General features: G+C 36.5%; 1 protein-coding gene across 5 annotated transcripts in view; it reads left to right on the top strand.

Annotated features, from left to right (window-relative positions):
* NfI (Nuclear factor I) overlaps window positions 1–6,870 on the top strand; it is a 602,168-nt gene extending 595,298 nt beyond the window's left edge. For all 5 annotated transcript variants that reach the window (XM_067141127.2, XM_067141126.2, XM_067141124.2 and 2 more), the window contains one exon: window positions 2,034–6,870. In XM_067141127.2, the coding sequence (XP_066997228.1) occupies window positions 2,034–2,215 (182 nt within the window). In that variant the 3' untranslated portion in view covers window positions 2,216–6,870. The remainder of the gene's footprint in view (window positions 1–2,033) is intronic.
* The last annotated feature ends 11,879 nt before the right edge of the window (window positions 6,871–18,749 follow it).

Below are 18,749 nucleotides of genomic sequence, written 5' to 3'. Positions count from 1 at the left end.
GGCGGGTGATGCTTAGGAGGGAGGATGTCAGATAAAGTGACGAGGGCGGGGGCATGATCACTACTATCTAGACGAATAAGTTTGTAGGAATTTGTTTATAGGAAGGGGAGTTAGGGATTGGAATAACTTACCAAGGGAGATGTTCAATAAATTTCCAATTTCTTTGCAATCATTTAAAAAAAGGCTAGGAAAGCAACAGATAGGGAATCTGACACCTGGGCGAATGCCCTAAATGCAGATCAGTAGTGATTGATTGAAGCTTTTGAATAGTAACAGAGGTGGCTCAGGAAGGGGAAAAAAGGATGATATCGATGGAATAGACAACTAGAGCCAAGAAAACCATGGATTACTGAAGAGATATTAGACCTCATTTAGAAACAAAACCAGTATAAGAAGATAAACACAGCATTAAGCCAAGATATATACAGAAAAACAAAGAATCTCATTGTGACAGAATGTAGGGAGGCAAAAGAAGTATGGATGAAGGAAATTATGCAGACTATAGAGAATTATATAATAGGAGGAAGAACAGATAGAGCATATGGCACGATCAAATCACTCCAATATAAACTCAAAACAAGAAGTTCAGTTATAAAGGATAAAAATGGGCAACTACTTATTGATAGTGAAGATATCGCAGAACGCTGGAAGGAATATCTTGAAGACCTGTGCTGGAATGAAGAAGTAATGGCAATTCCAGCCTATCTTGAACCTGAACAGATGGTGAGAGAAGACAATATAGGCCCAATAATCATATGGGAAGAATTTGACCTGGCACTAAAACAATTAAAACCGGGCGAGTTGGCCGTGCGTGTAGAGGCGCGTGGCTGTGAGCTTGCATCCGGGAGATAGTAGGTTCGAATCCCACTATCGGCAGCCCTGAAGATGGTTTTCCGTGGTTTCCCATTTTCACACCAGGCAAATGTTGGGGCTGTACCTTAATTAAGGCCACGGCCGCTTCCTTCCAACTCCTAGGCCTTTCCTATCCCATCATCGCCATAAGACCTATCTGTGTGGGTGCGACGTAAAGCCCCTAGCAAAAAAAAAAACAAAAAAAACAATTAAAGGACAAGAAAGCAACCGGATTGGACAACATACCAGCAGAACTACTCAAGGAGATAGGAGAAAGAATGAAACAACAACTGTATAATATCATTGCAAGATGTTATTACAATGGCGAAATTCCTGGAGACTTTACTAAAAGTAGGACAGTTACCTTACCAAAGAAAGGAAATGCTACTGACTGTTCCAACTATAGAACACTAGCACTGCTATCGCACACATCAAAAATACTGCTGAATGTAATTAAGAACAGGATTAAAAAGAAAACTGAACAATATAAATCACAGGATCGTTACAATTCTCATCATAGTTGAAATATACAAACAAATCATTTTCGATTAAAATCAACATAACGGTACTGTAACTTATGCTTCTTCATTCCTGCATTTTATTGCCATTACTGAAAATTTTCTTTCTTTCTTTCTTTCTTTCCTTCTTTCTTTCTTCCTTCTGTTATTCAGAAACTCATCCATTGTCATGCAAGATATCCCATGTGATTAATGCAGCTGCCTCATATACTATGCAACTTCCACATGCAACATATGCAACAAAAAATTACAGGATATGTTGTACCCTGCTCACATTTTAACAGCTGTACCTGTGGTCTAAAAGTGCAAGATTTTTAGTGTTTTTCTTTTCCTCTCTCTCTCTCTCTCTCTCTCTCTCCAAGAAAATTGTAGATCCTGTCACAATATCTTATGAAAGATCAGCATAGTAGAAATATGTAACATTTTGTGCAGATATATCTCAGTTTTCTGAATATCATACAATGATCCTTACTTATCTTTCGAGCAGGTAGTTTTCCTTTGGCTATTGTAAATGATTTAATGACAGAGAAATGTGTTTTAAACTACCTAATTCATAAATGTATTGCATACTGACATTGTTTTACAAACAGTTACTTAGAATAGATGTTTATCAATGTCACTATATTCTGTACTTGTTAAGCATGTGCAAATTCTCTTCTGCAGACCGCTATTTCAACACTGTGGTCCACACCAGTGAAGGCATGGACACTAATCAGGGAATTGGTTCTGGTGGTCCGGGATCAAACGGCAGTCATGGCTCCAATAGTGGTGCACAGACTCCACCGTCAAGGACATCCAATCCTAGTTCAGCTCCAGCCACGCCTGCCAAATCACAGTCGTCTTAATTTGGACTTTTAGCAATGTTGGGTTTTGCTCAATTTGTTGTGTGTGTTGGCATGGATGGTGCCCTTGCTGAGGCAAGGTCTGGCAATCTTTCCCCAAGTGATACAGTCTGTGGGAATAACTCCCCTTGCAACCAACGTTTCGTTTTGTATGGTTAGAGCATTACAATTGGTGCACAACTTGAAGTGAGATGTGGATGGCCAAACAGTAGGGTATCATGATCTTTTCCCTGTTGTATATAGTTATGTTGTCTTTGTACAGTTCGAAGCTTGGATTTCAGTTATCATATAGTGGAAAATATTGTGTTTCTCTTGTTACCAAAGACTATTAGAATGCTTAAAGGAAAGTTCTGTAAGTTTGTGGTGCAAAAAAAAAAAAAAAGGAGGTGTTTATTGTTGTAAGAACTATTTCACATATTTTCTTTTCATAAAATTTTTAGCCATTTTAAATATTTACTCCATTTTTGTTGATATATAGAAATACATTTTAATTAGTTTGTTGGAATTTATACTTTTTAATAGTTTACCACTTTAAATGTAGGAAATACATCAAACTATGCAGTTAAACATTTGTTTTTCTGTGGCTGTGCACCATACTGCTCTGCCTAACATTGTGCATGTTTAGCAGTACCTGAACAAATATGATAACGAAACGTACAGTACTCAGAGCGCATTTCATGAACTCGTGTTAATTTATAGGACTTAATTGGTCAAATATTTGGTTCTCTCATTTTAACATTGTACATTACCTGCTTCTATTGATTGTTTTAAATAGGTATTTAAAGTTTGTTATTTTTATATATACGTTACATATATATTTATACACGTACATGTAGTATACCCTACATAACAGATACAAGTCATGTAGTATAGCATGGTATTTATGAGCTAAAGAGTTGTTAGGAAAATGGGAACAGTTTTGCATCCTAGCTTGTATTGCTGAAGTTAGTGAAGGACTTTTCCTCTCTCTTTGTTTTCTGCCTCCTTTTCTCTCTTTCTTTACTGACCTCTATGTTACGTTGTCCCTCTTTCTCCATCTTTATCTCCCTCTCCCCCTCCCATCACCCTCTCTCAATCACTCATATACACAAACACACACACATAGACAGAGAGAGAATTAACTCACTAACCACTTAACTAATTAAATAACACTTATACATACACACGCAAGTGCTAGTCAGTGCATACATTATCAGAATAGGGATGCTGTTTTAGAGATTGTCAAGTCTGTGATATGAAAACCTTGCACCCAGTACAATATACAATAGCAAGCACTGTGCTGTTTGTTTTGTCTACTGTACACACTTCTCCATTCACAGCCCAAGTCTGTAGACATGCTCAACGTATTTTTCTTACTTAAGTTGAGTTCTGATACCTATCATTATTATTTTGTTGTTACTTTATTTAAATTACAAAATATTTTCTTGGCTAAGTGGCAGGCAGCTGTTAGTGATTAATAAGAGCAATTTAGAATTAGCCAAGTAGCATGTTAGGTAAGTTCTCTTGCCAAAATTACTAATGGGGCAAGTTCTTCATGCATGTAGAAGTTAAGCATTTTTATAATGTCAATCATATTGTTTGTGCCATCACATTTATAGTATATACACTGCTCTTGTTTAAGGAGGTGTAAGGTTGATGTTGATAAAGATAATATTAATAAGATTAATTATTATGATCATCATGAAGGATTAATTTGATAAAGTCTTGTCATGAAGATAGCATTTTATTTTAATTCTTGCCATCTGTTGTTGATGGCAAGTAAAAAGTGAACCCCTTGCTCTGGAAGGAAGCATATAATTTGCATCCCCCAGTACACAGCAAGCATTACAACCTAACTTATTGCATCTTCAGCTTTAAGGGATTTCTACACCCAATTTAAGAGAATAAATTTCGATTTATCAGTCTGCTGATTGTGCATTATGTAGCTATAGTTTGAAAAGAAGTCATGTAGTTGGGTTTAGAATAGCAATATGCACTTAAGTTCAGGCCACTAATTAAAAATGCACATGTTAATTATTCGTGCCTGGAGAAAGGTACTGGTCATTTCTATCTTACCAAAGAAAAGTCAGCTGTCACCCCATATTAGAAGCTTCTTGCAGAGGTACTAACCTTGACTAGCGTAGCATAGCGAATGGGGTCGGGTTCAGTCAGTAGAGTAGTCTTCATCTGGAAAGACTTTTGATAAATAGTAACTTGTTATATATTGTTACATTGTTGATAATATTGCAAATTAGTTGGTTGTTTCTTTATTCATAATTCTGATAACAAAGGCTCAATATATTAATGTAAATATACAAGTATGGTACCTTGTGACAAGGAAAGCTCTCAAGGTGGGTAGTATCCCATTTTTTATAGAAAGTTTTTAGTATTTTTTTTTAATGAAAAACACAAATATCTTCTGTGCAGTGTTGTAGAATTAACTTAGGAACAGACACCAACATTATAATATGCTGCTTATTTTTATAGGATATCATTTTGCCACATTTTGGCTGTGTTTGGGCTAATATTAATATATGGACGGTAACTATATAAATCATCTAAACTGAAGTGGCCCATTGTTCATATGAAACTAGAAATCTGATTACTTTACTAGAAATTATGTATAGTCTTCCTGTATGCAAATATAACATACAGTAATTATAAAAATGCTACACTCTATTATAAGGTTACACTGTACTGGGACTGCACATAAAAAGGTACAGAATGTATTAACCAGATGTCTTATTGAAATAAATAAATAAATAAATAAATAAATAAATAAATAAATAGTTAAACAAAATATTAATATCAATGAAAACAAATAAATTAGTTGAAAAAAGAAAGGAAAATGTATGTAAGTAAGTAAGTAAGTAAGTGAAGGAGCGAATGTACATACGAGCAAATGTGTTACATATATGCAGAGATTATTAAGTTAAGAAGGTGGTTATGTTGTTCCAGATTAATACATCGCATCTTATACCATGTCCACCAACATAAATGCATTTATTTATTTCTTTAAGACATTTCGTATCAATGGACTACAAGAAAGTGGCAGAACCTGTGCAATTTCTAAAGAATTACAGACTAGGGAGAGAATTGAAAGTATTGTGAACCTGTGCATTGCCAGTGTAGCATGTAGTGGCATTCTATCTGAATAGACCATGGGTAGTGTTCAAGGAAAGAAAAATGTTGCCTTAAGTCAAGATTGGAATCTTAATTTCTAGATTAGCTAGAGACCATTGGACACTTTGATATGCCAGCATATGAGTTGTTTGTTTTACCATACAGATGAAGACAGTTTATACTAAGCAATAATTTACCTGTAGTGCCTGAGACAGTACAGAGAACATTCAAAGCCAAGCCATAAGAATATTGGTGATCCATTTGGAAGACTGTTGGTAGCCCAGTCATGTTTTTCTGAAAAGTAAATACTTTTAGAAATTGATAAATATAAAACAAAGTTGAACAGTTGGAAAGAACTGTACAGCACATTTGCCATCCATACCACTGGGATGTGCGATACATGTATATATCTAGCTCAAGAGATCTACAAGAAATACGTAAAGGGCATTGGTTACTAATAAATATTTGTAAAGGGTTGAAAAATATTGTGCTTTCATAGTGAATCATTATGGTATTACTATTACTAATATTGATAACAATAATAATAAAAATACAAATAAGAATAAATGATAGTTAATATTCACTCAGCACTTTACATTGGCAAATTATTACAACATTTTAAAAAAATGCCATTGAATCAGTCAATAGGAAACACTGAAATGTATATATAATTTTACTGTGGTCAATAATTGACAATGTTCATAAACTAAATGTTTTCATTTGTGCATTTTGTTACATTATCATTAAAAACGACTGTCAATTCTTTTCTTTTTTTGCTCTGCAATGTCCCGCAGATGCAGCTTAGTGTGTTATTTGTTTTTCCTTTTAAAATTGCGAAGGTAGTAGCAAAATGTGTTAACTGACATCAGTGATTATGAAATTGTTATGTGTTCAAAAGTCAGTGCCATACTTGTGGTGTGATATTTAGCCAATGTACTGTGGTTCTGGGCTTTGAATATTGTGTAACATAAGCAGTAGTGCAAGTTATAGCTGAAATCCTCAATTTGTATATTATGTCATCATTTCTCAACATACCTTTCTGTATTGTTACACAAAACCAGAGGCATGTTTTCCCCTGGAAACAAAATATTTTGTTGATAATGAAGCATAAAATGTACTGAGTTTTGACATGTGAGCTGCTCTAGGAGAACTGTTTTCTTTTTGTGGAGGCATGTTAGTGTTGCCATCCTGGATCCCATAAAAACATCCACACATGAACTTCTTGTTAAAATTAGACTAGTATTACTGGGATCACTAGTGTTTCTAGGGATTCCTTGAGGTTGCAAGGGTTTTATATTAGGCTTTAATATAATGGGAGACTGGGAATTACTTGTTTGCCAATTCAGATGACGTTTTGACGGTACAAATTGTCATTGTGATACTACTTTGTTTTATATTAATCTGACTATATAATGTATTGTTTTGGTAGTGCATTTGCCTTGGATGGTATAGCCAGAGACCAATGTGTGATTTGTTTTGTTTTTTGTTGATTAGTTCAGTTAGAGAAGTTGTATGACGTTTGTTGCACTAGATCAACAGTTAATCTGTTCTGCTTTTTTTTCTTTTTTATTCATTCCTAACATACAAAGTTTCCACCGCCTAAAACTCTGTGTCTAGTGACATGGTCCAAGCCCTCATCCTTTCTTTTCCATCTTAAAACCCTACATAGCATTCATGTTCTTGTACCAACACAGACAACTTTCAAATTTCTTATTCTAATCCATGAGTATGGCAGATAGCAATGGCCTGTTTAAATACTTGTACATAAATCTTACTTTTTTCATCTTAGCGGCTCGGTATGTTCTGTTGTGTGTTTGAGTTTGGTTACTGCATCTGACTACTGGTAGGATTAGAATGAGACAGAAAATCTCTTGTTACATGAGCAGTGGAGCTATAATTATACTTAAGCAAAATTTATTACTGACTGCAGATTTGAAAATTAGTAGTCAGAAATAAAAATTACAGTAAGTTGCATCATAAAATGTTCCATGTTTATGAAATCATGGCATAAGGAAGAAATAAATGGAAACAGTAAACTTTGTTTTATCGAAAATGAAAATTTTGCTTTCACTTTTGAGATAGATTATATTATTCATTGAAAGCTAATTAATCTGACTTTCTTACCATTACCCTTAATTTTTAATATACTGTCCGCTCTTGCAAATTTTATGTCTGAATTAGTATCAGTAGTTGAAGTATGATGTGAAATGGGACCAAGAGAACTAGATACAGAATGTTTATTAACAATTACAGAGTAGGACTGATTGAAATTTAATACTACACTACATTGGTATTTCTAACTAAAAGAGAACTTAATTTAAGGAAAAAATGGAAGTTCTTTATGTTTTGCTGAGAGTTATTCATGAAATGCATGAAGTACCGAGTTCACTTTACTGACTTTCAGTTTTAAGGCCTAATATATTTTAGAAAAGAAATTCATTTCTGAGTAAAATTAATATGATAAATTATGTTTCATGCTAGATTAATTACCTCATTCCATCTCGCACTGTGAACATCCCTGAAAACACTAAACAAGATGAAAGGTTAATTTCTTCATATTTTATGTACCATTACTGAAAGAACAATTTTATAATTGAGACATGATATCTCTTTTGTCTGCTAGTCTTAAGTATGTCATCTCTTTGGCAGCTAAAAGGAACTCTCCCTTGTCCTTCAAAAGACGTAGGGGTAGCATCTTGTTAAATTTGCTCAGAGGCAATACTCACTATATTTAATTTCATTCAAGGTACGGATGGATTTAAATACCATACCTTACACAAGGTATTTATAGCTGAAAAAAATTTTATTGAAATGAGTTGAAAATCATGCATGAGATTATATAAAAAATAGTCCCATGATTATAGTTGATTCAGAACAAGACATAAGAATAAAAACTTTAAGAAAAAACAGAAAATTTACTGGTTTAGTATCATGCAATGGTGTTTCATAAATTTCAGCACTTTCATAATACTGAAATTTTTCAGAACAAAAAATTATCTATAATTCTTTGATTTTCCTTTGTCTGAGTTATTTACGTACATTACCCAGTCTGAGAAATGTTGTGCTCATCACTTTGTTCATTGAGATGAAAAGAAGTGTTTTAAAATCTTGTTCATCATAAGGCACTTGATTAGTTCTCAGAATCTTTTTGATATATGTATGAATTTCATGCATATCTACATCCTTTGAAAGTCATAGTATTATCAAAGTGCAAATACAGAGGACACCACCTTAACCGTTAGTCAGTGCCTCTTTTCTACCTTTAATCCTCAAAGCAGATGAAAACAAAGTTTAGACACCTTCCAGCGGAAAAGGAAGAAATGCTGTAACCATTCTGTTAACCTCGAGTAGATTTACTGAAGAGGTAAAATTTACTTTAATAACATTCACCACACTGTAACAGTAAGTAAATTTTATCTGAAAATATATCCATGATTAAGTGGTGTCTACCTCAATTTGTGGACATAACAAACATATGAAACATTTCCTGTAGCACTATTTCAAATCACAATTTACAGGTTTCTTTTGAGATCTGTACTTAATGGACGACTTAGAATTCAGGGAATTTTCATAGCTTTCATTTCAGGTGTAAATGTGTATGAGTAACAATAACTACTGGAGTTAGGAAAGGGGGAAATACATTGCAACATTTTATAAAGTACCAATCTGGCCTTTTGCACCTGATAAGAATGGGGGAAAACATGAGGGGCCGATAGTTGAGTGACATCATCACTGGCTTCTCACCAAGGTAGTCGCAGTCCCAGCAAATGAATGAGGGATGTTTGAAATCAGATGTCACATCCCTATGGTTCAGATTTCACATAAAACTGGAGATCCCATACCTAATATTACAATATAAACTCTCACAGAAACCTACATATCTGATTGCTTGGATAAACTTATATATCCTCACTCAGATTGACTGCTGTCAGCAGCTGTGATCTCAGCATTTCCTTAACAGGAAAAAGTAAGTTGATATTCAATGCCTAAGTTAAATATTTTACCTAGCACCTCACACATATTATTTTGTGGCCTTACGAGCACTTTAACCCTTTCGCTCCCAGACATTTTGGCAGGGTATGTGCAAGAAATCCCAGGCCCTTTTCTTGCTTTATTGTAGTATTTTACTAAAATATGCATATTTCACTTATTTATTGTCCAAATTGAATATGTTTTTGTATGTTTTATTTGTAAATACATACTCCAAAAGATACTAAATGCAAAAAGTAAATAGTCATGAAAAAAAAAATTAATTTTCCAAAATCTACTGACCAAATCAGAAAGTTTTTGTTTTTTTCACATTTTTCAAAATTTCAAGTACAAAAAAAATGGCTGGCCTGCAACCATCTATATCACTTAAAAGAACATTTAAAAATGAACAAAACCACTAACTTTCAGAACTACAGAATTGCAGAACTACAAACAGCGTTCACTTCCCTCCAACAACGTAGTCAGCTGGCGCACAAGGTCAATGCCTTCTAGATTTCGCTCGCTTCTTTCGGCACTGAATACTATACTAAAGTTTGTTTAAGCAGTAGATATGAGTAGAACATTTCTTCTCGATTAATTTGGTGTATGTTACGCATATATTTGAGAGCGTATTATATTTTCAAAGAATTATTTACAAAACATTCGTTTATACAGACGTTGGGATTTCTTGCACATACCGCCGATATACATATGGATGCTGGGAGCAAAAGCGTTAATCATTTTGGTGAAATTACAAGCAGTATTTTACATGTCTATCACAATTTGCTTGGTAAACAAATTTTATGCATACACTCTAGTTGGTGAAAAGCCTTGCAGTAGTGGAATAATTGTCTTCTTCACTATTATTATTGACTCCTATTAGACAACGTATTTCACCTGCCTTTCTATTGTCCCAGTTTCTGGTTAATTGTGCTCTACAATCAGTCACTAGCTTCAGTTCAGCATTGTAAACATATATAGTACAGTCCAATTTAAATGAAAAGTGAGTGTATATAGTTTTTCCTGATCATGAAAGCCAAGGAATACAACTGAGGGTGTTGTTACGTTGTTCACCTGACATTCTGTTATCTGCGGGCCATCTGGCTAGGCAGCTTCCTGACTTGGCAGGCCATAGCCTTTCATGGGAGGCTGTGCAACAGGTTTGTTTATTTGTTTGTTTGTTTGTTTGTTTGTTTGTTTGTTTGTTTGTTTGTTTGTTTGTTTAGATCGTTTTTAACATACTGGCTTTTGAATTTCAAAATGTGTCCTATCCTCCATCAGCTAGTGTCAATGCATATATGTCCATATCATCTATTTCTTGCTCATGACTCCAGTCAACTGCTGCTTTCTTGCTGGTCGGGAAGGATTTTTTTAATTTTCGAAGTGCCTACACAGAAATAGTTTTTAAAAATATAAACAGGTAAAAGTCCAAAATTGATGACTTTCCTTACATAGGCTGTACAGTCCATAATTATTCCATATTCTGAAAAAAATTTAGCCTTCTTTAATATCTGGTGGCAAGTTAACCTACTCTTACAGGTACTCCAGTGTTTAAACCAGTAAAATTATGTGATCTGCCACTTGGCAAGTCTTGTTTTTAAGTTTAACTGATACAAGCAATTGTTATTATTATTATTATTACTAGTTGCTTTACGTCGCACCGACACAGATAGGTCTTGCGGCGACGATGGGACAGGGAAGGGCTAGGAGTGGGAAGGAAGCGTCCGTGGCCTTAATTAAGGTAGAGCCCCAGCATTTGCCTGGTGTGAAAATGGGAAACCACGGAAAACCATCTTCAGGGCTGCCGACAGTGGGGTTCGAACCTACTATCTCCCGGATACTAGATACTGGCCACACTTAAGCGACTGCAGCTATCGAGCTCGGTTACAAGCAATTGAAGTACGGCACCAAACAACACTGAATGGCAATTCCAGCAATATTTGCACGAACAAGGAAGAACATTGTTTTGTTGTGTATATGCTAATACCAATATAAATGGTCCGTTATTGGACTGTATAAATTTTCCAGCTAACTCATTCCTGGTTGCCAGTGTTTCACCCCCGTGTGCTAGGCTGGGTACCAACTGATGAGCACACAGGAGCACACGGGGGTGAAACGCTGGCAACCAGGAATGAGTTAGCTGGAAAATTTATAAAGTCCAATAACGGACCATTTATATTGGTATTATAAATTTACTCATTCGGAACAAATATTTCAGATTCCCTATGGGAATCAACATCTATATCAGCATATATGCTAATCATAATCTGGAATGACTTTTATTCAACAGACACCATAATGAAGGATGATCGGAAACAAGCAAATTACGAGCTCCAGCACATAATAATGCGATATGCAATACATCACAAGTTCTGCCAAAGTAAGAGATTTCATCACCCGAATGAAAATTGTGTGTGTGAATAGTGCAATGAACACTGAGAAAGATATCACGCAAAGATCTGCAGTAAAAAACATATCAATAACAAAACTAAGACTAGAGTACCGGTAATGTACTATAGTTTTGTATTTTGCACATTGTGTGCATTTTTGTTAATAATACATTTTAAGCCATGTAAATTAAATGTTGGTAAGCACATGTGATAATGTCATACGGTAGCTCTTAAGATAGTGAAAGAGTTGTTTGAAAATGCACTGTAGTGGAAGAACACTGTATATGAAAGTACCATATAGCATTGCCAAATTATTATTATTATTATTATTATTATTATTATTATTATTAAATGAATGTGGAATAATGCAAAACAAATCATGACAACAGTAGCAATGAAAGTGATACCAAAAGGTGTTAGTAAGAAAAAGAAATGGTTTGATGAGGCATGTCAAGATGCAGTTAAATGAAATGGCAATATGGTATAATAAGTGGCTGCAGTCTAATAAGAATGTAGATGTTGAGGAACTATACAGAGAAAAACAGAAAGAATGTAGTAAATTAATTCGTAGAAAGAAAAAGTGTACCTGAAACAACAAACAGAATCAATCCGAGATGACTACAGAAACAGGAACATCCGCAAGATGTATGGAACTGTCAACACAATTAAAAAAGGATTTTAACCAAGATAGAGTATTATGAGAGATAAGTCTGGAAATTTAATTGATGATCTGGACAAATTATTAAATTACTATAAGCAATATTTCGATTCCTTGCTGAATTGTGATGTTCCCCATCAGAAGAACAAATACCAGAGCAATCATATCAAGAGGTATTACAAAGTATTATACGTTTAAAAAACAATAAAGCTTTCCTGCTGAGCTTATTAAATACAGTGAAGAAAGATTACATAAATACATAGGCCTATATAAGATCATTTTAAGGATATAGCAAGATGAAGTTATTCCAAAAGAATGCCAGGAATAACTTATTGGCCAAATTCATAAAGGAGGGGATAAGTAAGAACTTCAAAATTATCGTGGTAGGCCTATCTCTCGTGTAAACACAGCCTACAATATGCTGTAATTTCAACACTATGAGCCCGGACGTTTCAAGATGGCGTCCCTACCCTGTGCCGGCGTAATTTAGACTCTCAGGAAAAAATCACAGTTCTGTCAGTTTTCGCATTATAAATTAACAAATTTATATACATATTGTACAAAGAGTGGGCTATCCCACGAAATAAAATAAAAAATGCTTATCTTCAGCATTGGAAAGAAACTTAGGCTACAATATTGGTCCATTCTGATATCATTGTTCACGCATTTGAATTTCTAATTCACTAGGAAAGTTCGACAGTTTTTAGTCACTGAATAACAGAATTACAAATTGTTATTCCCAATACTTAGCTTTGGTATGGTAACACTCAAAACATTCTCCTATGCAAAGACCTACGTCACATTTACGGCAATATATGGTTGTCATTTTCTTCACAGCACGACCGGTGTTATGTTTGGACTTGTAGCAAACCTTGCACGTACGCTGCGCGTGTCCTTCCTCCTTCGCGCCTACTGCAGGTATTCTGTCTGGAAAATGATCTCTACCTACTAGCCTTCCCGCAGTTGATGCTCGTGATTCTTCAGTAATTTCGGCCCCGACACTACTCACCAAATCATCCGCTAAACGTTCACAAAATTTCTAAAGGGGAGGTTTTTGTGAAGAAGCCTGACGATACAGTATATAGGCATGCACTATGGCAAGATCAAACAGATGGAAGAAAAATTTTTTTCCACCACTTGATCGATTTCATTGTGAATGCATAATATGCCAACAATTGGTCGGACTTATCAACACCAATTTTGAATTTGTTAAAGTCTACTACTGCTGATGGTTTGGATTTCTCGTGGCTCCATCTTGCTGCGGGTACTTCAATCATGTCATCATCATGTGCAGTGCTCAGTATATACACGTCTCGAACATCTCGCCACTTTATTGCTAGAAGGTGTTCTTTCTGCAATGACATTTGTTCACCCTTTTTCAGTTTTTTTGCGAACTCTTATATGGCATTCCTTTCCGATTTGGCATCACGGTGCCAGCTGCTTTAGTCTGACAGTCCCACAGATGGTCATAAATGGTGGGGCTTGAAAACCATCTGTCCATATACAGTGTGTGCCCCCTATTGTTTACTGGTTCGCACAGTACGTCAACAACATTAAAGGAAGAATTGTAATCCTCCACTGTGACATGGGCCCCAGTATACACTTCCATGTTGTACACGTAACCACTCCTCGCTTCACAGAGTTGAAAGATCTTGATTCCATACTTCTGTGGCTTTCCTCTCATGAATACACGAAAAAATATACGTCCCCGAAATGGACTTATTGCTTCATCGACTGTCAATGATACATCAATTCTGAAAACTTGCTTTCAGGCAGTCTAGTATTGGTCGGATTTTGAGCAGAGGATCGTAGCCTGGATGGCCGCTTTGTTTTTGCTTATCATTGTAGTTCAGATGCAACAATGTCAGAATAGCGAGAAATCGGTCCCTCGACATTCCAATGGACTTTGCGTAGTCAGTTTTTAGAACCGGTGTTGTGCTCCAGTAGTCACGGAGAAAAGGTTTACGAATCAAACACATGTGAATCACTACTGCAAAAAATATCTTCAGTTCATTCAGAGTCACTGGTTTCCACTGCGCATGCACTGATTTAGGTTTCAAAGGGCCTTCTTGCTTCTTTAGATGTATTTGCTGTAGGGCATATCTGTTACTTTCCACTCGGATAACATTCAGTACATCAGTGTCAAAAAAATAAACTAAAGAAATCTAGAGGTGAAGATTCTGCAGAAATACAAACGTTATTAGCATTCAGTCCTGGTGCGCCAGAAAAAACGGGCCTGTTCGCAGCAGTAATATCTTGTTTCCATTGTGTTCCCGTGCCTCTCACCTCCCTTCGTCTTTTTGCGACTGGTTCTTCTGGTGATGAATCTGATGATTCAGCATCCTGAGGGACTTGTATATTTTCATTTTCTTCTTCACGATCACTTTCACACAGATCAGAATCTGAATCGTTCACAAGTTCCGTAATAATCTGTTCACTTATCCGTGGACTGTATGCACGCGTAGGATTTCCTTTACTTGTACAAGATCCGGGATCCTATCTCAGTAATTATACAGTATTAATCGACTACCGGTAGGTACTTGAGAGATGATTGCAGACTGTTGCCTCACTACACTTTCATTCTAATAGGGTACCGGTACGAACATACCGAAGATGCATCGCAGCTCGCGGTTTACATCACGGTCGATATCTCGATGTCACCTCCTGGTAACACAAACACACATTTTTAAATGGAACAATTCATGTTAAAGATGCTCGCTTCCATTCACCATCGCGATTCACCAGGAGGTCTAGCGCGATGACAAGAAAGGTTGTGTTCTCATCGCTGTAGAACGGGAGGCATCGATGTAGCTTGCTCCTGATTGGCTTATCCGGATTGAGATCACGTGATATATTCCCCCCGTTCTACTATGCCGTTGATCCGGGTGTTCACAGAGCCCGCGTGTGTATTCGTCTGGTAGTTGTTGTACTTCACAGTATCAATTTTTGATTCCACATTGTTGTATATGTAGTGGAACGTCTCAAGGGACATTCTCATGTATGAATGGAATCTGTCCGCGTGGTGTTTCAGTTCTTCAAATAAGTTGTGATTTCCCCCAGCGCCTGCCTTCTTTTATTTATAGGATGAGCATTCCACTGGCGGGTTTACTGATTTGAAAGTAGCCACCATCGTGTGCTTATGCATAATGAATCACTATCTCCACTGTCACTTGAATATGTACTCTATACTTGTAAAAGCTCAGTAGTAGAGGATAAATTATCTTTAACTTGAACGCGGAGATCTAAACATAACGTCCACTCACTGTAAACATATCTTAGAACACTGAAAGGTAAAGCTCCCCGGTATGTTCACCCTCCATCGACCGCAACGTAAACCACGACCGCGGCGTAAACCTCGACCGCGAACGCGAGCTGCGATGCATCTTCGGTATGACCGTACCCTAAATCTGTGAAGTAATGTAATCTATCGAGAACACATGCACATAAATTTGAGCTTATCTAACCGGGGCGCGCGAGGAGTAGGCCTACGTATGTCAGCAATTACGTAAGATCTAACTGAGCGCACGTGGCTACGAAACATCGTCCCTAAGTTGCACCACCAATCACTATCGATCGACAACACCACCTAATGATAGTAAAGGAAATCGACAACACGTCAAAGCAAAAACTAATTCGATAACGTGAATAGCTTTCGAGTGGCTGAATTTCAAAGATCGTGGTAGTAGTATTACTAACAGCGGCACTCAGGCGCACGCCGTGCGGTAGTAATATTACTTCCGGCGGGAGCGTAGTGTTAAATACCTAGGTATCACAATCCAAACGACGGGAAAGAGTTTCAGACTACATATAAGATCTAGAGCAGTGGCGGCCACTAGAGCTATGAATGAAATCAGAAACATCACGCAACTATCGATCAACACAGCTATGGACCTGTTTAGGCTAAGATACTACTGGTTTTGACATATGGCCTAGAATTAGTGGGAGAATACCTCGCATACAAACAGTTGGAAGAACTGGAGCGAGTAAAGGCCAGATACCTGAAGAGAATTCTAGGAGTCCCGCAGAATGCAAGATCGAGGCTAGTGTATGAGCTTACCAGGGAGATCATCTTAATAGAGGATCTGAGATGCGAGCTCATACTTCCAGCTAGTACCAGCTTTAAACAGCTTATACAAGATCTGCATGAGAAGAAAAACAACATACCAAAGAACTTCTATGCAACATATGCTATGCAAGACAGGACCTGGATGGAAGCTAATCATGCTATGCGACACGTGACGACGAGACTGGCGATCCATGATTTTCAGCACAAGGTGTGTCGCAGTAAATTATATCACGAACCAAACGACGCATGTGTGTGTGAGTTATGCCTGGAACTCTGTGATATATACCATATTATAAAATGCGGGAATAGACAGAAATCCGAATGATAATTCTAAGTTCCCATGGAGGGAACTAGATATTTTTCCACCAATAGAGCATATCAAAAATCAGATAAAAAATTAGATGTATGGCTTTTCAGGCGTTTGCTCTATTAACCAGCGTTTCGTCTTAGGTCTGACACTAGACTCTTCAGAGTGGGATGTGTCAGACCCTAACCACTGACACTGGGGTGTATGCAGGTGAACTTATCAGAAGCCTATTTAAGAGGCACAGTCTGAGAACTGCATACGGGAGAAAACTCCACAATGGAATTAATGCCCGCCTAGCAATTCCGAATGGTAATTCTAAGTTCCCATGGAGGGAATTAGATATTTTTCCACCAATAGAGCGCTGGGCTGGACATATACTGAGGGTGCAGGATAACAGAGCACCAGTAGGTCTATACAAGGGATCTCTTAATGGGAAAAGGCCTTCAGGAAGACCCCGAAGCACCTGGAAGAAGGAGATCAACAAGGTATGCAGGACCCTCCAAATTGATAACTAGGAAGAGCAGCTCAATATAGAAAAGGATGGAAGAGGATTGTGAGATCGGCATGGGAACTTCATGTCCCTCAGAAGCATTATTATTATTATCATCATTATCATTAATAAAGGAGCAGTTCTGATTTTAAAAAGTTGCTATTAAATTAAATGTTGTAGGATACGCATTTTTCAAAATCTGTGTGTCGCATTGTTCTCCTGTTACAGGCCCATCTTTGTGTTGACTGGAATTTGATGATGTCACAACTGGGCAGCCAGCTGGCCACACTATCTCGACTCAGTGTCATAGTTTATGAATCATCACGTGCAAGTCAAGTTCAACTGTGTTCTAGTTTTGTATTGAGAAGAAAAACATGCTAGATGAACGCTGTGTATATAAGTGCTATTCAAGTTGCATGAAATATTCTACATTTCTTTCCACTGTTTTCCTAAATGAGACAAATCTCTGAAAAGATGTACGTTATGGGTAGCTAAGATAAATAGGTAGAATTTTACATACACAAAATACAGTGTTGTGTGTTCTAGACATTTCAAGGAAAGCAGTTTCGAACAATCCTCAATACTGAAGGGAAAATGAATGTCAAAATAGAAACTTAACAGATTTCAGAAGAGAAATGCTGCTCTATCACTTTATTTAAAAAGAGAAACTGAAGATGAAAAAAGTTGACTGTTTTCAATTTATACCTATGAATGCAAGAAAATTGTAGGTGTAGCTGGGACAAGTCACGATGTTCAAGAAATGGAATTTGAAGAAACTGAAACCAGGCCAGTATACAGTGTGAAATGGGCAATGAAATACTCAGGAAAATAGATTACTTTAGCTATGTACCATGTGATTTAGATACTTTTTTATATTGGCCAGCAACAATGATGAGTATGATGATGACGATGATGGGGACAATGAAGTTGTGGGAAAAGGACTGTGGAAAATGTTGTTTTGATGGGTTATTTTTTTTTGTGTGTGTGTGTGTGTTTTGACAGTGTCTACAAGTGTTGTTCCAATTTTTCAATACTTTTGATTCAACATTAACAATTACCGTATTTATGCGAATAATCCCTGCCACCGAATAATACATGCACCCTAACTTTAGGAGGGCTGATTTTGAAAAAAAAAATACCAACATTGACGCAAATACAACCTTCACCCCAATTTTGTGCCTCAAATTGTTTAAAAAGATATGAGGGTATTATTTGCGTAAATGCGGTATTACAGTTTGTCAGAACAACCGTAAATACAAACGGGAGTCACAACCCAAAAATAAAATACTGTAATACAGTTCAGTCCCATTGCAATTTCTTCAGCTGTATATTTGTGTGGTATGGGATCTGAAACTTTCAGAACTTTCTGCAGAACTCTGAATTTATGTTTCATTGGGAAAACCATTTTCTACTCACTAAAATAGAAATTAATTCAACCGTCAGATTTAATAACCTGTTTTTGTGACTGGACGAAAGATAATTCATGAGTCCAACCACACCTTTCAAGAAGAAGAAGCCTACCATATGTTACAATTGTGAAAACAAAACAGAAGAC

This window comes from Anabrus simplex, chromosome 2 (assembly GCF_040414725.1).
Source record: "Anabrus simplex isolate iqAnaSimp1 chromosome 2, ASM4041472v1, whole genome shotgun sequence".
Classification (NCBI taxonomy): domain Eukaryota; kingdom Metazoa; phylum Arthropoda; class Insecta; order Orthoptera; family Tettigoniidae; genus Anabrus; species Anabrus simplex.
This window is presented reverse-complemented; position numbering and strand designations above follow the sequence as displayed.